The 23,298-nt window shown below is 41.2% G+C and overlaps 1 protein-coding gene across 2 annotated transcripts in view; it reads right to left on the minus strand.

Annotated features, from left to right (window-relative positions):
• ALDH1A2 (aldehyde dehydrogenase 1 family member A2) overlaps window positions 1-19,739 on the minus strand; it is a 93,083-nt gene extending 73,344 nt beyond the window's left edge. Inside the window, exon 1 of one of the 2 annotated variants that reach the window (XM_021693859.1) lies at window positions 19,583-19,739. In XM_021693859.1, the coding sequence (XP_021549534.1) occupies window positions 19,583-19,699 (117 nt within the window). In that variant the 5' untranslated portion in view covers window positions 19,700-19,739. The remainder of the gene's footprint in view (window positions 1-19,582) is intronic. The other variant, XM_021693860.1, reaches the window with a different exon arrangement.
• Window positions 19,740-23,298: the final 3,559 nt, after the last annotated feature.

Raw genomic sequence — 23,298 nt, forward strand, 5'->3', positions numbered from 1 at the left:
ATAAATACCAGTCTGTCTTTAACCACTTATGCAATCTTGAGCCATCTTAAATAGACTCTCAAACTCTTTGAGCTTTGTTCCCTCCTCTCTAACAACAGAATTATAAGGCCCATCTACCTTGCAGGGCTGTTGTACAATTAAGTGAGATAAAATGTGAATGTGCCTAAGGCTTAGCTGGCTAAGATGAAGTTTCTTCCTTCTCTAAGTTCCTTGAAAAAAGCTCTCTTGGCTTCGTTTGGTTTCCCCCGTACTCTAACATAGCACTTAACATGCAGTCAGTGTTCAAAAGATGTAATAAATCCTATTACCTTGGAAAGAAATAAAAATGGGATAAGGAATTCAGATTGGCTGTCCACAGGGATCCAATTCACCTAAAAGTGGCTTTACGTTGTTTTTATAAATCTCAGTAGTTAACCTGGATAGAGATTCAAAACTGTAAATTTAGCCACCAAAGCCAAGCCACATCACTCGGCCACTTCCGCAGCAGGAAGATAACGGAGAACAAATCAGGTTCGCCACACTTTTCAGCCCAAAGCCACGTGGCTGTGACAATATAGAGAGGCTGCCATGAATTTTCTAACTGGGGAATCGAAACCTCCGCGGAATTCCAAAGCGGCAGGCATTAATAGGAGTTAGGTGTAAATAATTTCCCATCCTCAATGAATCTTTGACATAAAGCTGCCACGTTTTATTTCCGCAATAAAATGTTTTGTTTTTTTAATAGTAAATGCTTCAAATGATTTGTATTAAACCCTGCAGTAGACTGTGCCTTGGAGAGCTGAATTTTACTCAGCTTGCCACTTAAACTGCTTTTGGCTCATCAAAGGAGAGTACCAGATAGCAAATCAATAACCAGATGGATCTATCTACAGAAAAAAGTTCAATTACCTTTAATTAAGCAGTACAAAGGAGTAGTTTAAGAACTTGTCATATGTTCGTTATCTCCTTTGACGTGACTGCTCTATTGTTTCTACTGACGTACTGTACCTTAAAGAGATCTGCGGACAACATAGAACACACAGCACTATCACTTAACTGGACAAAATTAAATTTCTCTTGTAATAAAGAGTCGTACTGATGCTCACCTCAGTGCGCTACTCTGCAAAGCTGGTAGCCTTTGAATACTATAATCAAAGGTAAAAAGATTACTTTTAAGTTTGATGAAAAATAGCCCCATCTTATTTTACTTCTAATGAAGAGGCTACGTATATAAGGTAAAGGAATGAAGGAAATGCTCAGATCACTTATGGGAGGAGAGAACCCTCCTGTTGAACTAACTAGGTAGTTAGAGCAAAAGTGATTCTGTTGACTTCCATTCTTTGCTTTGCTTCACGCCAAAACATCTGGCTAAAAAGTGAAAAAACACCCAAATGGCATTCTATAGGAAAACACACTTAGATGATTGATTGCATTTTTCACTTTAAAGTCAGTGTTTTGATATTATAGAGACGGGGACTTGGTTCAATAGGTGTAATCTCTTACTGGCAAAAGCATGGTTCTACAAAGCTTGCTTTGACAAGGACAGACTTATCAATTCTAATTTTAAATCAATTAACTGTTTTAAATAATGGACCCGATATTGTATGCTCTGAACCCCACTTATCCTGAGTCTTAGGCTGAAAGGCAGGAAAAGGGAAAAGTCTTCACTAGGAAAGACTGCAAACTAGACTTCCCAAGTATGCACATAGCACAAGGTCAAAAGAACTGAGAAATGAGGGGCAACATTTAAAAACAGCTTTTAAAACTATTAATCCACAGTGTTTGTGTCAGAGTATTTAAAAATGAAGGTTGTATGCCCAGCACATTACACTAATGTGCAATGGTTACACGACTTGTGTTAGTGTTGTAAACAGAAATAAGTTATGACCTTAGCAATTCTAGGTAGCAAAGATCCACCCGGCTTTTCCCGTATCCATCTAACCTCAAGGTCTGTTTCTGAAAGTGAAAGGACACTGATGAGAGTCCAGAGACAAAAGGTCATTCATTAGTCATGTTCCCAGAAGACAGTTCCGTCTGGGCAGCCTTCAGGGGACAAGGCTAGATCTGAATGAACTGGGAAGTGAGGTAAGGGGTGGGGTGGCTGGCCTCTTTCCCCAAAGGAGGCTGCCTGGATCGTTCAGATTAAAGGGCTCTGGGGTAATTCCAGGGACCTGTGATCCAGATCAGGGAAGACCTAGTGTTCCTTTTGACTCAGGATTCCAAGGGGCATGGCAGGATATTTCTATCACAGGCCGAAACAGTCTAATATTCCCAGTCCCTTATCATACGACTGGTTTGACTAGCACCTAGGTTGAATCTCATGGATGTCCCTTTGGTATTCTTTAACCACAAAAATGGACAAAGATGTCCTAAAATCAAGTTCTGCCTCCCCATTGCTCTCATACTATATATATATATATATAAATATATGGTATACTTCCTATGTGTAGAAAGATTACTAGATGGTGTGACTTGAGTATGCCATTTAAACTTTCTGTGGCTCAATTTTCTCATCTGTACAGAGATTCAAAACGGTGACTTTAGCCACGCAAGCTAATAATAAAACCACCTCATCCAGTGGATATAAGAATTACTGGGACTACCGAAAAGTCTGGAATAGTGTGCACCCAAACTTTTAACGGATTCAGATTCTGAATGTAAACAGCCAATTCAAGGCAATTTATTAGTGCTCTTAAAAAGCTAGTTACTGCTTGTTCTGTGTTTGTTTGTGTACTCATTCGTTTATTTTCTCCCCATTGCTAGTAACTGAATCCCCTTTGACAAACCATCAGAGACGAACAGGGCAAAAAGATGGGGGAAGAAGGTAAAGATGGTGAAGGCCATCCAACATATGAACTGGTCTCTGGGAGTTTCTGATTGCTCCCCTCTTCTGACTCTCCCATGAAGATAGGCCAATGCAGGCTGGTTCAGACGTACCAGGGTTGCCGGGCCCTGAGAGGGTCTGAGCAGTGGTGTGGGAAACGAGCTCTGGGAAGAGGAAATTCAGCAAAGGGCTTTAATGCCCTCCTGTCAGTCTTGAGAAAGCGGAATGTAACATGATTTCTTTTGTCTTCTGCTTGGAAACAAATGTTCCTTTGCCTATCTTCCCTAGGTTTAATTAGTCTTCTGTCTTTCTCAGAATTCAGCCTGTTCATTTGCAAATGGCAGACATCAGAAAGGCTAGTGACTGTGGGTGTAGGTGTTGGGGGGAAGGAGGCTGAAGTGTTTATTTTCAAAGCCACAGGGGTCCCCATTTGAAAAAGCACCCAGCTTATCTCAATGTTTTTGTTTGTATGATTTTGAATTAAAAGGTTGGAGCAATTCATTTAGGAGATTAAGCTGTCTTTACAATGGGCCTAGCTGCCCTATTTATTCACTAGTATTGCTAGGGTTTAAAAAGAAAAGTCTTTCTACTACATTCTTCATTATGCTAGTGCAAGAATTTTTAAGGATTCCTTGAGTTTTTGATTCTTATTGCCAATTAATTTTACATTAAAGTGATGTTAATTTGCTGGTCACAGATAAAAATCACAAACCATCTGCATAATGGTTTAGGTTTGCCAGTTTTAGCAAATGAAAATACAAGATGCACAGTAAAATATGAATCTCAGAAAAACAATTAAATTTCAGTATAATATGTCCCCAGTCACTGGCAAATCATGGGGCATTCTTATATTTAAAAAGATTTGTTATTTACCTAAAATTCAAATTTAACTAGACGCTGTATATTTTATCTGGCAACCCTACCAGGTTTTCATGGATGTTGTACACGCTCCAAGAATGCCAGTGGAAACTGGGAGAAATTCCATTTTGTTATTTCATTATTATACTTAAACTTGCTCCTTACAGAGTTGAAGTACTTCATCAATTGGAATAATACTCCCCATTTCATGAACAGATAAACAGATACCTGGGAAATCAAGTGAATTTTGACTACAGGATGAGACTTACTTCTAACCACCAAAGCCCATTCATTTATGATAATTTTTCTCATTATGAAAAAGTAAAACACAAAAGAGACAACTGGTATCTCTGGTTGAATTAGAACTTCATGTCATGAACTACTACATTTAAATGCCAATATCTTTCATTTATGTTACAAAGCAAACATCCTGTGCAAATAGAAGCTGAAACACCCCAGTGAATATCCTAAGGTTGAAGAGGTCTTTGAAACAATAAATGAGTGATTTCTCCACAGGAGACTAAACATTTGCTTGTGACAGTAAACAAAAAGCAAGCTGAATTTTATATAGCACGATCATTTTCATGATGAGGAGACGGATTATTGGATTTTTTCTTTCAGTTAAAATCAAAATTAGTGCCCTTGACTCAAATCTTAGCAAATGGTTTCAAACATAATTCTATCTATGTTGTAAATGATTAAATTCTTCCTCCCTCTCCTCCACTACAAATATGCAAAAAGGTCTGTGTGATGTCTTCCTCTACCCCAGAACTGGATGGTTAATATTTGTAACAATTCATTCCTAAAACCCCTGAGTTAATAAAATGTGATGATGAACTAATAAGTCTATTTGTGCAGACCCTACACAGTCAATTTCATTACCCTAAAGTCACATCTAATATTTAGGAAGAAAGGGTTTTTTTTTTTTGCAGACCTCAAATCACCTTAATTTTTCGTTTCTTTTTTCTTTCTTTCTTTTTAAAATAGGCACCTTCTCCACAAAGGGAAAAGGAAAGGAGACATCAAATGAAAAGCTCAAATTAACCTTCAAATATCTGAGCAAGAAATCCCTATTTGCCATTTAAACAAAATATTAGAAAAATCTTGAGAGGACTTGATTTTGAAATAACCTCATGCTCGAGGTAAGTCTGGCTAAGAAATGCCACCAAAAGCTGCCACTTGACCCGGAATTCCTCTGCAAGAAAAACTAGCCATACCTACATGTGAGACCTTCTATGAGAAACTGCCGGAATGTCAACTTCATTTGCAGTGGCCCCATATGGCCTGATCGCTCTCCCTGGCATGATAAATCACTGGCAGAATCCTTACCTTCCTACGTTTGATCTCTGCTCAGCAAGATGTGGTTTTGATGTGAAGAACTCCAGATCTCTTAGGTCAGAGACAAAGAGCAGTGGCACTGACCTGCAAAGTGCTAAGTCTCTATTAGACTCAAGTGAAAAGCCGAAGGCTCCTGACAAGCATCCTCGCCATGGAGTTTGCCCGACCCACCGTGGTTTTCATGAGCTTAGGCTGACAGAAAAACTGCTGAGAATGGCTGGAGGAAAAGTGCCAACAAACCTTTTCTTTCTACCACCATGACTGGGTACTCACATCCATTTTCCCTAAGATTTAAAGAAGGAATTCTCGTGGGAGTCACTGCTCTGAAACTTCTAGTACTGTAAGTCTTTAACAAACACAACATTTTCTATTTCTGGTGGATCTTTAGGACACGGCTAAATCGCTCATTCACGTAAGGAGAATCATTACCAGATTTCTGCGGACTGCTCTCTGGTAATGATAAGGACATCCTTGGGAAAATATTTGAAACACTGCTTTGACCCAAAATGTGGGGTCCCAGAAAGACTGCAAGGAAGACATACAAACAAGTTCAGTATTTTCCTTCTGATCCTCATAATCCCAGGTTTGGGCCCAGGAAATGAAAGAGTTCTGAAGAGTCAGGGTGGGGGTCAAGAACCTTACAGCTCTTCCAATCCAGTTATTTTTATAAGTAGATGGGTTAATAAGTAAGCATCTCATTCTGCCCTATCATTTTATAAGTAATAAAACTGATGTCCAGGGAATTTAAGTAACTAACTCAGAATCACGAAGCATTTTCATATCCCCAGAGCCAATACAGAAGAAAGTACTCAGTAAGTTATCAAATAATCTGTTTATTCATTAAGTCCACGAATTTGTATTCTGTGCCTACATGTACAAAGAACGTGTATGCTAAAAAGCATACATCAATGGCAGATCTGGGACCAGTCTGCTGACTCTTTCACTACTCTACAGTACACCCTACTGATTTTCTATTTCAAAGGAAGGGGTAGGTGAGTGGGACTGAAAGGGGGGAGTTTTTCATCCTAAGTGTGTGTGTGTGTGTGTGTGTGTGTGTGTGTTTGTGTGTGTGTGTCACTCTCGCTCTCAGAAGAGAGCTATTCATTTCAAAACACTCTACCTGGAATTCACTTTTGGGTCCTGGCATTTTGTCTATCAGTAAGTATGCAAATGAAATCAGACGATTTTCTTTTCTAGGACTCATTCCTTTACTCATTCATTCTAACACAAAGATGTGTGGACCACACTGTGTGCCAAGACCATCGTGATAACCAGCTTTTATGAAAATTCAAATCCAGGAAGAAAACTAGTCTAGGCATTAAGCAATAACTGGATCCCTTGCTTTGGCATTATCAAACACACAAGTTATTCGACAGTAATAATAAAAATAAAGATCTGAAACCAACCTAAAAAAAAAAAACACATTTGAAAGGCTTCTTCCAACAAGTTCAGAAGCTATTTATTATAAAGATAACAGCCAAATCATTCCAAGAATTGTAAGACTCAAATTAGTATGAAACTTTAGTTGGCTGAAATGATGAAGAGCCCTGAGAAAGCAAAGAGTGAGCTATCATTTAAACAGCTGCATTATTTCAATAGCCGCCCCCTTGATACCACTCACAATTAGAGACACTCATAAATAAGCCCCTCGTTAGCTCTCTATACAACTAAGTTGGTGACTTCGCAAATGTTCATTAAAAGCAAAATGTCCGGTTTCTTTTCTTTTTTTTAAGCTAAATGTAGTTTATGTACCCGTCTTTGTACATGCACGTCTACACTCAATGTTGAGCAATAATCTCTCTCCTTAATTCAGATCATCAAGAGTTCCAGAAATCACTGATCTGTGTACTTCTTTTCCAAGCCTTCTCTTTTTCTCTGTTGGAATTCCTGGTAATGATACCAGAATGTGGGCAAACCTCATTAGTCTCCCTGCTGTTTACAAGACAGGATTTATGCTCAATGTGCTGAACACAATGACACACATCACTAAATGGCTAGAACTACCACCCAGGCTCTAATCTGAGAAATTTTTCACTCAGTACAAATACCTATCAGCATGGAGAAACACAGAAGAACAATTACAGCCAACACATGTAGTCTTTTAAGAGTACACCAATAAATACCCATTTGTGAAGGTTAATTTAATGCAACCCAGGCTGTTATCTGGAATAGTGTGTGTCACCAATTCAATCCATTAAGTAATTACTAAAGTCTCAGGAGAGCTCATTGAAGTCAAATGTGGTTATTCCAGGTTCATTGCTTCTGGTCTCCCAAAGGACCGTTCAAGCCAACAGCTGGGAGAGCTGACTACAAAGGTTCCCAGGCAGAACTAGACATTTTATGAAAACAGGTAAATGAGTCTGATCAAGGAATGAGGGTCATCAAAGGCCTGCCTGACAGAAATACTTAGGGAGGCGGAAGAGAAGCAGACAAAATACTCAGGGAAAAGAAGAGTAAGATGAAAAAGGTGAGGAGAAGGAGTACCTCTGACTGAGAAGCAGAGGTACTTCTCTAAAGAGGTACACTTCTCTAAAAGTGAAGACCAAGAAATCTGAAGACTATCAGATCTGGCTTCAAGGAGACAACCTGTCAGCAGATTCCAGGTAAGACTTTTGAGCCATTCACAATAAAACATTAATCGTGCCTCCCAACTACCACCCTCCTGGCACTGAAGCTCTGTTACAGTAAAGGTCTTACATGAATGCCTGGGGCCCACTATTTCTCTGTTCTGCATCTCCACTGAGGCTGCGTGCAACAGACAAATCTAATGTGGTTAAGCCTCGTGAGAAACGGTGGCTCTTAAAGGCAAGGTGGAACATATCCACCTGACTCTTTCTGCCAAGTGTCTCTCCCACATAGGTTATAGTCAAGTTACACAAAATGATGGCCTAGGGAGAGAGAGGAAGCACTAGAAAGAATGTGAAATATACTCATTTTCAGCGGTCTCAGACATACTCACTCCCAAGTAGATCTGAAGAACCATAACAAAGAAAAGCACTTGTTGAATGAAAAAAAAAAAAAAACAAAAAAGCAGGACTTATTAAGGGCAGTTATGTGGCTACCCAGCCAGTGGGAATCCAAAAACACAGTTCTTTACCATAGCCTAAAGAGTCACACCTACCTACATGTTGATTATGTCAATCCTTTATTGTGTTGTTGTTGTTGTTTTAATTGAACACTCTCATCTTTATGTGAAGTTGAAATTGTTGCTAATGGTAGCTACAATACCTACTATAATTACGTTTTGTAACAGGATTTGTAGTCAAAGAACTGGGCTTAGGATTGTCCTATACAATACTCCGCAGAGCTCTAGGCTAACAGTTCAAATTGTGCTTACTCCTGTTGTTAGGAGCAGAGAAGGAAGAAAACTGAGTCCTGGAATTGCCACCTACTAGCTGTCAAGCCTGGAGAATTTATTTAACTTTAATAGGCTTGATTTTCTCACTTATAAAGTGAGAAGATTAATATAACATCCACATCATAGGACTGATGCAATTATTAAATGTAATCATATATGAAAAGCACTTAGAAAATTTTTGTATTAATATTAAAAAGAACTATTAGTAGCCACTAATGCCAATAAAATATAACAAGTTTCACTTCACTGTAAGGCACTGAGCTAGATGCTTCAGAAATACTAAAATGAGTAAGAGTTTATAATCTAGTACAGTTTAGGAGTAGGGAGTTACACAGAAAACTATAATCATACAAGGCAAAAATTGTACCATTTAGGAGTAGGGCAAACAAGTAATACAGGCATTCAGAGAATATAGGTTCATCCTAAAAAAATAAGTGTGGGGCCAACTCTGTCAGGTATTACATAAGCAATATGCACAAAAGGGCCAGATTCAGTTTTAAGGTTGGAGAATTTCATTCTTCCTCAGTAGCTTCTTTAGAGCTAGAAGTACACATGCACAGATCAATAACTTATGAAATCCAAACACAAAAGTGAATGTGTAACACCCGCTTTGAGTTTAAAACACAATGAGTTAAAACATTAATGAAATACAAAATAATGTGATTTTCAAGCTTGGTGCTAAGGAATAATTTAAATTCTCTAAACAATAGGATGAAGCACCCTACTGAATTAGTTATTCAACAAAAAGGTATATCAAAATTCTTTTTCACATTATATTAGTTGTCATCTCTCTAGTTTTTCTCCAGTCCTATAAACAAATAGCACACAGTGAAGAATTTACCTATTTACCTGGTAAAGCTCCTTCAAAAACTGAGTGGTGTGTGTGTGTGTGTGTGTGTGTGTGTGTGAGTGTGTGTGAGGGAGAGAGAGAACAACAGTAGCTAGCATTTGAGCATTTTTTCTGTTCTAGGTAATATAAGAAAGCTAGGGAAATAAGTCTTGACATGAAAAACTTATAATGATCATATTATCCTAAAGTTTTATACAATGACTCCTTAAAGGTAGGTTTATAGAATGCACTACTGTTCTTAGTTTAGGGAAACCAACATGTACTTAAAATCATCCACCGAAGTAGGACTAGTTTCTGATATTTTCCCATTACGGAGAAGACCAGGCTTAGAGAAAAACCACACATTCTGAACCTCCTAATCCCGTTCCAAAATTACACAGAATACAATTTTGAATTCTTTACACATTAATATCATTTGATTTTCCTATATGTTACATCATTTGTCCTTAAGATTTACCTGTGTTCTTACACATATACAGATAACAATTACAGGTAGATTAAAACATAATGAGAAAGATAAATTCTTTCATAATAAAAGTAAACTTTCAGAAGACTATATAAAAGAATATCTTGAAAAAATCAGAATAAGGATGGATTTCTTCAAAAAGACACCAAAAGCACTAAACATAAAGAACAGATAGGGGCACCTGTGTGGTTCAGTTGGTTAAGTGTCTGCCTTCAGCTCAGGTCATGATCCCAGGGTCCTGGGATCGAGCCTCACACTAAGCTCCCTGCTCAGGGGGAAGCCTGCTTCTCCCTCTCCCTCTGCCATTCCCCCTACTTGTGCTCTCTGGCTCTATCTCTCTGTCAAATAAATAAATACAATCTTTTAAAAAAAGATAGAAATATTCCTCTCTCTTTGCATTTAAAACCATATGACATTACACTTAAAAAGGAGGAGGAGGAAGAAAAAACACAAGGAGGCAGAAAATTTTCACATGGTATAAAGCTATCAAAAACTTATAATCCCAAGTACATAAAAACTGCTACAAGTCAGTAAAAATACACATATACGCAAACAGAAATGAGCAAATGATATATTAGCCAATTCACAAAGGAGGACAGCCAAATGGCCAATAAACATATGGAAAGATACTAAACCTCATAAGAAATCAACACAATGCAAATTAAAATGGCAGTGAGATACCATTTCACACAGATTGGCCAAATTTAGGAAGTATGAGAACTCCAAGTAGAGGTGAGGACGGAGAGTAGTAGGGACGCTGATAGACTGCTGGTGGCAGTGGAAATTAGCGTTAACAGTGTTGGACAGAAATTTGCAATCCTTAATTAAGATGTAGATCCACATACCCCATGAGCCAGCAATATCACTTCTTAGTATACATCCTAGAAAAACCTCTCACCCAGGCACCTAAGGAGATATGCTTAGGAATATTTAATGCAGCATTACTATAATAGCAAAATGCTGGAAGTACTTTAAATGTCACTAGGAGAGGGGCGCCTGGGTGGCTCAGTCGTTAAGCGTCTACCTTCGGCTCAGGTCATGATCCCAGGGTCCTGGGATTGAGCCCCGCATCGGGCTCCCTGCTCCGCGGGAAGCCTGCTTCTCCCTCTCCCACTGTCCCTGCTTGTGTTCCCTCTCTCGCTGTGTCTCTGTCAAATAAATAAATAAAATCTTTAAAAAAAAATAAATGTCACTAATAGAATTGATGAAAAATTGTAATATATTCAAAGAATGGAATCTGACAATGAATGAATGATGATTAATGAATCACAAATACATCCAATAACATGGGGGAATCTTGAAAATATGATATGCAAACAAAGCAAATTATAGCATGGTACCATTTATATAAAAATTAGCATGCAAAACAAGAGTATATATTGTTCATGAATACATATACATATACAGATACTTAAACCTATGGGAAGGATAAATGTCTCTGAGGAAGGAAAGGGGAAGAAAAGAGAGGAGTGGAGGAAGGTCATAGGTGGAGTTTCAATGTATTTCTTTAAAAAAAAAAGAGCAGCAAATATTGCCAAATGTTAAGAACTAACAAATCTGGGTACAGGGGCACAACATGTTTGTTATTTATTCTCTATAATCTTCTGTATGATTAAAACATTTCATTTCCTGTTAAGTAGGTCTAACAATACAGTGTGCTGTTGGTTTGTGGAGCCTGAAGCATCTCTCTCCCTTCTGAATGCTCATGATGCTTCAAGGGCATTCATCTCAAGCATCTGCATCTTCTATTATGCACCATAGTTATTTGTGCACATGTCCTCACCCCACATCCAAGTGGGAATCCTATCCAGCCCCTTCAGGGCAGGGCCCACATCTGTAGATTTTTTCATGCCAGACAGTGACTAACAGTGCTTTGTACACAAGTGGCCCAAATAAACGTCAAATGAATAAACAAATTAATAAATTCAGGTAAACAAAAGGGTAGCTCTAGCTGTAGATAAAAATGACCTCAAAATACTATAGTGAGATACCCTTCCCTGTGAAAATCAAGTTATATTGGTGTGTTGGGTATCAGATTCTAAAACACAGATGAGAGGGCGCCTGGGTGGCTCAGTTGGTTAAGCGACTGCCTTCGGCTCAGGTCATGATCCTGGAGTCCCGGGATCGAGTCCCGCATCGGGCTCCCTGCTAAGCAGGGAGTCTGCTTCTCCCTCTGACCCTCCTCCCTCTCCTGCTCTCTCTCTCTCATTCTCTCTGGCTCAAATAAATAAATAAAATCTTAAAAAAAAATAAAAATAAAAAAAATAAAACACAGATGAGAAACCAGAATTCACTGGTTTCGGGTTTGCTCAGGAATTTAACCAGTCATACTGATTCCTCATCTCCTCCCAAAAAAGGATTCTGGGCAAAAGTCCAATTTTCACACCTAGGAAAGTAAGACTTTAAGTTATTCTCTGTAGATTTTTATAGACACTTCATAATTTTGTCTTATCAGGCAAGGTCTTCTTATGTCCCCTTTTCCTTCCCACCATAAACACCCCTCATTACACACATATCAGCCCATACACTGGGTGTATGTATTGGTTGTGGGGACTGGGAAAAGAATGAGGTTATTTTTGCCTGTTATTTGGTGTACTTAAATCTACAATATTTTGTAAGATCCACTTACCTGGAGGTAGTTTCCATTATTCTTGTGGGAAGAGCCACCCAATTTATACAATTTTTTGACTAACTTTCAACTTTAAGAAATCCCTAGGAATGACCTGGGACAAAAAAAACCCTAAGAGTCATTGGACTTGAAATCAGAAGATATAGGCTAGAGGAATGAGAAGAATGTACAAGAAAATATATAAAAATATAATCTTTAATTATTTTGAAATTTCCCCCTATATTTTATAATCACAACTAGAAAGTGTTGGTACCCCTGATATCTTAAATTCTTTGCAAATAAGAGACAGGTGTGTAGGGCGCCTGGGTGGCTCAGTTGGTTAAGCGACTGCCTTCAGCTCAGGTCATGATCCCAGGGTCCTGGGATCGAGTCCTACATCGGGCTCCCAGCTCAGCAGGGAGCCTGCTTCTCCCTCTGACCCTCTCCCCTCTCATGCTGTTTCTCTCCTGCTCACTCTCTAATAAATAAATAAATAAATAAATAAATAAATAAATAAATAAATAAATAATCTTAAAAAAAAAAGAGACAGGTGTGTCTAGTTTTATCTGGACAATAGGTTTTATCTTTCCAGAGGTCTAGGGCTAAAGCAACTGCTACGCTGGCTCGCCAAAGGTCAGCTTGTGATGAGGAAAGGAAACAGAGCAGCTACGTACTTCTGGAGGTAACAGAGCTAAACTGAAGTAAGAAGAAAGCTTCCTTCGATAATAAAAATTAGAATGTTCACTCACAGACATTCTAATTTTTAACCACATTCTACAGGGGTCAATAAACCCCCGTGTTTAGCCCCAGGGAAATTTTGTTGAGAGCCCAGCAGAAGTCTAGGTGGTGAAAGCACCCAATTATTATTCCAACTGGAATTTTCAAAGGTTGGAAGTATTTCCAAATCATGTGACACAGCAGAGACACGCTGTAAATAAACTCATTAAGAGTTAAGATTTTGAAGGGAAACATTTTAAACATTACTTCATCTTAAAGGCCAACAAAGGAGCAATGGAGAAATGCCAGAGGTAAGAAATTCTCAACTTGGATAATCTCATATATCTGAAAGGTAAAATGGAATGGAGCGCAAAGATACATCTGAAAAGGCAATTAAAAATTATCCAAAGTGGGATGCCTGACTCTTGATTTCGGCTGACGTCATGATCTCAGGGTCGTGAGAGTGAGCCCTGTGTCCGGCTCCACGCTCAGCATGAAATCTGCTTGAGATTCTCTCTTTCCCTCTGCCTCTCACCCCCGTTTTTTCTCTCTCTCTCTCAAAATAAATAAATAAAATCTTTAAAAAAATTATCCAAAGTGAAATTGTGGCAATCACTTTTATAATACATCAGATTTGGTGTTTGGGGGGACATGACTGGCTTTGAAATGATCTGTCACAGCGAATAAAGAAATTAGTGAAATGCTAGAAGGGCTTTCAAAATAGTCACTGCATGGTGGTTTCACTTTCTGGAAGGTGAAGTGCCCCAAAATTGGGCAGTCAGGACCAGTGAAAGTCTCTTTAGTTTTAAATTATATGAACTAAAATACCTTCCCACTTCTGAAAAGTGTATATATATATATATATATACACACACACATATAAATTCTGAGAATGTCCTCAAACACTGCTACACCTCCCAGATTTATGTGCCAAAGACTTGGCAACATCTTTGCCAAAACTACTTAAAATGCCAGAAATGGTTGTTTGCCATCTGACACTTAGGGCCAGCCACGTGGGTGTCCTGAGGCACATTAATGCTGAATTTTGGCACAAATGTCAGATATCTAATTTGATTATTAAAATACTGGCTGGGAAATTGTTTGATTTAGTGACTTCTTAATAAAGAGAAGACCTTGGTAGGGAAGCCTCCAAGGGATGTCATTTGATGAAAATCCAGTGTAAACATATAAGGGATCCATAGCTACCCAGAATATTAAACTCTTACGACTAATTAAAATAATACACAATGGCCTGTTTTACAAAACTTTATTGACTGTACAATTCTGATCTTTCTTAAAATGGGCCTCGGTTCATCCATAGCTCCAAACGTAAAAATGAAAATGGAGTTAGCCTTTGGCTGATCGCCATTCTATGTACTTTCACCCAGTTGTTCATTTAGTCCTGACAAAAACCCCGAAAGGTAGCTACTATTATCTCACATTTGGCCGATGTAGCAATTGACACTCAGTGAAGAAACTCCTCAACAGGAGACAGCATCCATACCTTGTTTACCATTGCATCTCTGGAGCCTCAAGGCACAGTTGACCCTGTGTGCTGTCTACATGTTGACTGCCCACACAGCTAATAAGGACATGTCCAACCAAGCTTCTTCTAAAATGTAGGCCATATGATCTCTGTTGCGACTACTTGACTCTACCATCGTAGTCCAAAAGTAGCTCCAGCTAATATGCAGTTGAATGGGTGTGGCTGTGTTCCAATAAATCTTCATTTACAAAATCAGGCAGATCGTCTGTAGTTTGCTAACTACAGCAAGCTGTTACTAAGATAACTAAAAAAGACAAAAATATACATCAGTATTTCTATTTCGTTATCCAGCGGAGAAAGACTTGAGACAGAACTGCATATGTTGGTATTTGAGATGTTTTTGATCTGGTCACGGTTTGATCACTGGGCTTGGGTAATGCAACAGAGAACGTATTACGCATGCCTGGCTTCTCTTCAGCCTTGCTACAAGGAAATCAGACCTCACAGAACAGGCTCCTCAGAGAATCTTCTAACCTCAAATAGAAAAACTATTATTCCTCATTTTATAGAAGTGGAAGACAGAATTGTCCTAGCAAATGATGATTCCATAAAGTAACATAAGCCTGTACAGTAGAAAGCATCAGAACCCTAGGAGAGTTATCTAAATCAAGCCCTACAATTAAAATGGTTAGCTTCTCTAGTTTAAATGGAGATGACACAAACATCAAAAAGCTATACAATTATGAAAATGTATTCCTTGAAAATCTGAGGTTCCTATAAACATGGATGTGTGATTCACAATTTATGATCAAGACAATCTTGATTAGAGGTTTGGAAACAACTAGACCCACACCATCTTTTAAGAAATGATCCCTGGGATAGGCAAGAATCTTGCCCTAGACCTAACAACAACAACAACAACAACTCAAAGGCACATCAGAAATAGTAATTTAAAGCCAGGGAATCAAAAGCCACAGATGTAGCAGCTTCTTAAGAGGAGTGGACCAGTACATGTTCTCCCCATGTTTGCAATAGAAGCAACACAAAGAATAAAGACTTAAACTCTTTCAAAAAACCAAGCCAAAACAAAACAAAAATCCAAAAACAAAACCAAAAAACAACTATGTGCCTGTTAGGAAAAACAAAGTATATGGTGAAGCAAGTTCCAGCAGTTTTTTTAAAAGTCAAGGCCAAGGTCTTCCTTATCATTTATTTCTACCTCTTCCTATTCTCTCTCCTTCAAAAGGTTTTGCAAGGATCAAATAAGATACACATGAAAGTGCTAAATAAACCATTAGGCCCCATAAACAATGTAAGTGGCACCATATATTTTATTATCACCATTGTTATTACATTGATCGACTGAACTATTGCCATGCTGACGATTAATTTTTGGCACTCAATCTTTTTAATAAGACCCTAAGCTCCTGGAAGGCAAATGCCCAACTAGCATAATGGAGAGCACTGTTGTTAGAATACTAACAATACTCGATGGCCACTCAAACAGCCTTTGGACCAAATTGAAGTTGACCCCAGAAAACAGCAGATGTTCAATAAAAAGTTTTTAAATGAATGAATGAATAAATAAATAAATAAATAAATAAATAAATAAATAAATAATAGTTACCCAACACACATTAGCTCTGATTTTCAGTTGATTGTCTTTTATTTTTTCTCTTCTAGTTTAGTAAGTCAGTACTCCATAAATGTTCCCTTCCTCCCTCTGTTCTCGCTCCCCACAGCATCAGATGCTGGAAGAAAACGCAACCCCTTATGTTACTGTTAGTTATAGGCATAAAGGGTCACTGAAAAAATGCTCAACACAGAGACCACACAATATGTGTGTTTGTGTGTGTGTAACGGGGAGGAAGCACTGGAGCCAGAAGAGATGATAGAGACAACAGAGAAGGTAGGGTGAGATAAAGACCGAAAGATTCCAAAGACCTTCTGGGAATCTGGAAGAAATCTCCCCTGCAGTTAGGGGCAGTCAGTAAAGTGCCAGCCTTGATTTTACAACGTGTGAACTCCTACAATATATTCAGCCATACGAAGGTTTAAAAACCAGACTGATGAAAAATAAACAATTCCGAAAAGCTTTAATTCATAAAAACACGGCTAAAAGCAATCAGGTTCCTGCGATCGCTGATAAGCAGTCTTCTCAGGATACAAGCAAGAGAGCATGCATTCTCTTGGCCTCAAAGTGGTCCCCCTGCTACTTCTTGTGGGTGGACTTAGCACTCTTTCTTGAGTAACACAGTCTTTGAAAACAACCACCACCACCACCATATTCCTTAGTAAGCAATCATTTTTAAAGCTTGGGATCTAGTTCACTGCATTAAGGAAATAAAATTAGACATATACCAAAGATGGTACTGCCATTGATCCTTAGTCTAAAATAGGTATTAGAACTTCAGAGAGGTAGGCTTCTTTTTAAAACTAAATATAACTGCGTGAAAGTCAATATAGGAGCACAGCTTTAGCCCTTTCAGCATCCATGGAGACCAAACCGTAATTCTGGAGTATTTTCACTGGACCTTTGACAAAGGTGTAACTTTCATTTCTGATGATTTCCCCTATTCCACCATTTATAAAAAGTGCCAAATACTTTTAGAAGAAGAATGGCAAAAAAATACAGGACAATACAAGATCACAAATGCAAAGTTTTCTGGATGCATGCTACTTGAAATTCTCATAATCTGACCATTTACACGTAGGTAGTGACTTCATGTTGGTCTCCAAAACACATTTAAAAATCCTGTCGTAATATCCTTCCCTAAAGAGGTATTCATTTAAGAAGACAAAAATGATGTAGGATCCGTCTTGTTTATCTTGTACCACTTTGTGACACAAACACCGTATTTGTTTCTTATGTGTTATTCAACAAGCCCTCCAGCATAGTAATTTCTAAGCCATTACTCTTTTAAAAATTCCTGATGAATGTGGTACTACTGTTCTAAAGGATGAACTGTCCATTCCACCTTTTTCAATCTCCTGTTTCAAATTACCAATACCCCTCACTTCTGATCATAAGTGATTTTCAGAAACCTTTCCACTTATCTTACTTTCCTTTTAAGTAAAAAATCATTACCCACTACCCTCAGCTACCAACAGAGCACTGCTCTTCACGTTAAAAAAGCTGCTCGCCCATGACGCTTGTCTCAGAAAATTTAGAAGCCTCGCTAAAAAGCAGAGGAGGAAAGCTGCTGGGAATGTTCACAGATACCTGATTTAACAAGGTTCTGTGAAAAGAGCTTGCCTTTAGATTAACATTACTCAATGTTTATGAGGGTTGTTTGTCAAGCCAAAAATAAGGTGCCTCCTCCCCACAAATTAAAGAGTCAAGTTACAATCCATTATTTCATTTCTGATTGTTTTTCTTTGTAATAAGTGGGAAAGTGGATACTGGATAAAAGTCTCTCCGGAGCTAAAAGACTCCACATTAAAGGCTTCAATTAGCTATAAATCAGTTGTCTTTCCTACTGGGGGAGAACAAGAGAAAAAGAGAGCAGGAGTAGTTGGGAAAAAAAGAAAACTGGAAGAGCTTCCAAATTAAATTCCGGGATACCTACTGCATACCTAAAACTCCTTTCCGGGGCTGGGAGGAAAATCCAAACAAAAGTTAAGACTAAACTCGAACCCTCCCAAATATGAGAGTTCGCTCCTGTCTCACGGGGAGATCTTGGAACTTAAGACCTTTAAAGAGAGGCTGAAGAGGTTAGGGACCCTCATAAAACAAAATGTTTATGCTGTATACTTTCCCCGCTCGTTCCCAAACCCAGATATGTGCCCCCACATTGGCACTATTGTTATGCAAACTATCTAAATGGCTGTAACCACTAACGACCTCCCATTAAAACGGCTTTCAAAAATTTGTCACACCATCTAAAAAAGCTAACAGGTACATCAAACCCATCATAAACCGGGCGTTCAGAACACGAATCACCTTGGCTTGTATTCTAAAACTAACACAAGTAAAATTTCAGTATTCGGATTTTGAAAAAATTTCTCTCTCAACCATTAAGCCAAAACCAAACAATCTACTTCTCAACAAATTTAGTTTATCTCGTAATAAGCATGATGGAAAACAACTTTAACCCTATTGTGTGCGCGCAGTGTGTGTTTAAGTTAATCGGAAGAAATTTGGGGTAGAAATCAACTGAAAGGATAGAAAATCAAACAAGAGAACTGTAAAATGAACTCCAGGGAACATGACTTTCAATCCCATCTATCTCCCCCCCCCTCCATGCTATAACGTTATAATCACCCCCGTGTGTCTAATTAATATATTTTTTCTATGTGGAATTCATAGAAAGTAAATTCAATTTACATCAAGGCAGCGAACGCATATTCTTTTTTACGTGGTGCAACAGCAACAAAAAATCCTGCTTGGCAAACCCAAGATGTCAGAGTTCGTTATAAAAAATAATTTCTTTTCCGTCCGACAGCGAGCCCGTTAGTTTGCACACATTTAGAGAGTTTCCGACTTTTCCAGAAGAGCCGCCACTGCCTACAACATTCGAACGAAATGCCGATAGTGGAGCTGCCGGTCGCCAGCAGCCAGGTTTCCGCGCCATCTGCAAAGGCGGCCGCAGCGCCGCGCGCCGGGTCAGTGCCTCCGGGAAAGCCGCTCTGCACGCGCGGGCTTCTGAGACCGAGCGGGACGCGCAGCCCAGCGGCCCCTGAAGGCGCAGGGCCGCCGGGAAGAGCGGCCGGGCTGCATGGCCCACCTGGCGGGAACCCTTCCTCCCCACTTGAGGAGTCGAAGCGGTGCCGACGCCTTGCCCGCGGCAGTCCGGACCGCGAGAATCGGATCAGAAGGCAGCGGCAGACGCGGCAGGGTTAAGGAGCCGTTGACCGCGACCCCCGGCGCCGCGCTTCAGGTTGGGGTGAGTCCCTAAGGCGTCGCGAGACCCCGCAGGACTTCGGATGCCCCAAGCCCGAGGACGGGGCGTCCCTCTGCCGCGCGGGGATGACAGGCTGGCCCCGGCCATCCCGGCCCCTGAGGCCGTCACGCCACGCTCGCTCCCTAACAGATCATGGACAGGAAGGAAGGTTCTAGAAAGCCTCGGCGGACGGCAGGTCCTCGCCGGCCGCTTACCTTGGTGTACTTGATTTCGAGGTTGGGCGTGGGCGATGGCAAGAGGTGCAGGGACGCCATGAGGGCGGCGGGGTCGGCCTTCACCTCGCCGGGCATCTCGATCTTACTGGAAGTCATGGTGGCGGGCCGAGGTCTCGCTCGCCCGCGGCGTGGGCTGTGCGGGTTGTGCGCGCGGTCCGCGGGCCGGGGGCGCGCTCGCCTGTATATAGGCAGGTGTCAAGCTGGGGCTTTTCTTATTGGACGTGAGGGCCGAGGCGCGGGGGGGCTGGTCCATCCTACCTAGGACGCCCGGGCGCAGCCCCGATTTACATAAAGCCCGCCGCCCGCGCCGCGCGGCCGGTTCGCTCGGCGCCCACGGTCAAGTGCGGCCGGCGACAAGCCGGCTGCGGGCACAGACCCACGCCCACCCCGCTGCCGCCGCAGGCCTCGACGGCCAGAGCCGGGACCCGCGCCGCGGCCGCGCGGGGCTCGGAGAGCGGGACCGGCCTCGCTCCGGCACGGGCGGCGGCGGCCGGGGGCGCACCTTGGCGGATGTCGCGCGCGGGTCGTGGCCCCAGAGGCAGAGCGAGCGGGGGCTAACGCGGTGTCGGCGGAGGAAGCTTCCGAGGCGCGGAGGGCGGCTCTTGGGGCGCCGAGCGGGCTCGGCCGCTGGTGGGGCGCGCTGGAGCCCCTCCCACCCGCGTCCCGGGGCCCGCCGAAAGCGCGTTCCCCCTCTCCTCCGAAGACCCAGGGGCCGCTCTCCGCTCTCCTTCCTCGGGCAGGCGGCCCCGCACACGCCCACGGCCCACAACCGAGCCCGAGCTGCGCCCGCGGCCGCAGGGTCCGGGACCGGTAGTGATGAGTGCGAATCCTTCGCCCCACACTCAAAATTAAGTGTCCCCGCAAGGCGTCCCTCGCCCGGCTTCTCCCGCCCAACTGCTGCCCTCTGCCGGCTGGGACCGTCCTGGGCGGTCTGGGCTGCGCCCCAGGATGCGGGGTGTTGGTCCTTATAGGCTCTTGCGAGTTGCATGTTTCATTGGCCCCTCTATCTTTCTTCTTGGATCCCCCCTTCCAGCGCTTCACTCCTCGCCCCCAAATAGCACAACGATATACTTGCTTTGCTTTTCTGTTGTTTTTCACGCCAACAGCTATCATCCCTCCAGACATGGGGTTCCTCACATGGCTGCCCCTTGGGTTTGAGCTTCCATATCTATACCCCCCTAATTTAGGTGTTTATGTAGCTCCAACAGGCCTTCTTCTAGTTTGTGGGATCCTAGAGGTCAGCATATAGGTGTACGTCCAGAACTCAGAGATCCCATCCCAGAATGGACTTTGGGCTGGGTGGGCCAAATCTGGGCTTCAGATAAAAAGACCTTAATAGGTCATGTCTCCCCCTCTCTCCCAGTGTAAGATTGACAGGGGCCTACTGATTCTTATCTTTAATGCCATATTCAGAGCCCTTACAACCTCATTTCTTCGGATGTTAAGGGTCAGCCAGAAGAGATCTTGCCTTAGATACTTTCCCTAACTAAAAATGCCTAACACTCAGTGCCTGGATACCAACCAACAGTAGAAATAGACAAAAATATTGCATTTTAGTATTAGGTCTGTAGAAATAAATTCCAGCCTCTCAGAACCCAAAGTAACTACCCAAGGTTACCTGAGTGAATTACCTCAGCTTTAGGCAATAGAAAGATCTCAATTCACAAGGGGATCACTATGGCCAAAAATTGTGTTCCAGTAACAGTCTATGTTCATGAGATACAGGTGGTTTTTTTTTTAAAGCCTTGGAGAGTTGGAGATATAATTGAGGGATAAAAAAATAAAGTCGCAGAGTTAGTTGAGGAGAGAGGGAGAAGAGCATAGCAAGGGAGAATCACTGGTGCTCGAGGAACAATTCTGCCAACATGTTTTGCAAGGCACAGTACTGGAGGCTGGGTTACAAACAAGGTGGGTAGCCCTTACCATCAGCGAGCTGGAATCCTCTCCCCACAGGGAGATAGATCACTGACTATGAGGGGCTGTGGGGAAAAGTTGCAACAGAGCATCAACCGAATGATCTGGGGCTCCACTAAGGAAGAGGCCAGCTCTCAGGGATCGCTGGCCTTTGATCTGGGCCTTAAAAGGAAAGGTGAGACGTCCACAAGGGAGGAGAGGACAGAGTAGGCAGTAGAGTCCACAAGAGCAAAGGCCTAGAAATGCAAGTGGGGGGGGGGCGGGCATCAATGTGACTGGAGGGGCAGAGGATGAACCTGGCAAGGCAGTTGACTCAGGTTGTAAGGACCTTAATTCTTGAGACACTGAGAAGCCATCAAAAAATTCTGAGCATGAGAAAAAGGAAATCTGTGTAAATTAGACTGATAAATGAATATTGTCAGGAAGGTCTCTCACAAACTGGAAACCACTGAGCTGTATTCTTCTCCAAGCATAAGACAGGGTTGTTCCCTCTTGACCCACCTCTTGCTTGCTAACTCCAGTTCTAGCACCATGGCTGGAAAATCTTCTCCCAGGGAAGGAGAAGTGTGATGGAATCATTAGCATCTGTTACACAGTGACATAGAGCAAATAAAGAGATTCGCTCTTCTCCAAGCAAGGAAATGAGAATCTCTGAGCTTCTCCTCATAAACAGCTCCAAAAGGTCTAGTGCATTTTTTTTTTTTTTTTGGTCCAATTCAAGATGGGGGACAAGATTGAGCAGGAAAGAACATGGAATTATAACGACTTCTTCAGTGTACGTTTTCTTCGTTTCTGTTCGTAGGACTTAACTCTGCTGCTACTTACTCGTAAGGCTGCTGGAACCTCTCTTCTCACATTCTTAGTCTTTCCTTCGCTTCTCTTTCTTTTACTCTTTTCTATTATTTTCTCATTTCCTCTATAGATTTCACCATGTAAGTTAAAGTGGCCATCTTCCCTTCAGATTTCTAGCATTTTGAAATTCACTCTTTTCCATGATTTGGTGAAGAAACATTTTTTTTCCCACCCTATAATGTTTCCTTCTCCCACCCTCTCCCATCTGTGATTATTTATTGTTTAGGATACATCTTGTTTATAAAACCCCCTGCACAAGGGAACACAAGCTACAGCATGCTCTATTTCCTTGTGAAAATAATTTATTAGGCCTGGTGGAGCCAATATCCTGGAGTTGTAGAGGAGAAAAATAAATTCTTGCCTCATATTTCCTCACCTAAAAAATAGAATGCAAAGTTGTAATTTTAAGGCATCCGCTTTATGTGAAGTTAGATTTTTTTTTTAAGGTATGAAACCATAGCAGTCTGGGCTTATTTTTAGTTTGCAGTTATGGAGGAACAAATTGAGAAACATGCTTTAGAAAATCAATGAAGGAAACAGCTCCTCCTAACCAAGGAACACTTTTGGTTTTGACAACAACAATGTCCAGCTTGAACTTCAAGCTTCCATGTTCAGGGGCTATTTCAGCCTCAGGTGGCCCTGCTTAATTGCCTTCCTGTTCCCATTACTAACCATGCTGACAGCCCACCTTTTCTAACAGATACACTTGCATTTTAATTTATCTGCAAAAATAAATCACACATTATAGCATTTCTCTCTTCCGGGTTAATTGAATCAGTTCCTTAAATGTCTCTAAGTCTAATGATTTAAAAGGAGCACATTGTTTGAAATATTTAAAAAATTAGGGCCCTTGGGTTGTATGCAGAATGATCTCAGTGCTTATTTCAGATATAAGTGTTTCCTAATGATCTCATTCATCTCAAATGGGA

This window comes from Neomonachus schauinslandi, chromosome 9 (assembly GCF_002201575.2).
Source record: "Neomonachus schauinslandi chromosome 9, ASM220157v2, whole genome shotgun sequence".
Lineage (NCBI taxonomy): Eukaryota > Metazoa > Chordata > Mammalia > Carnivora > Phocidae > Neomonachus > Neomonachus schauinslandi.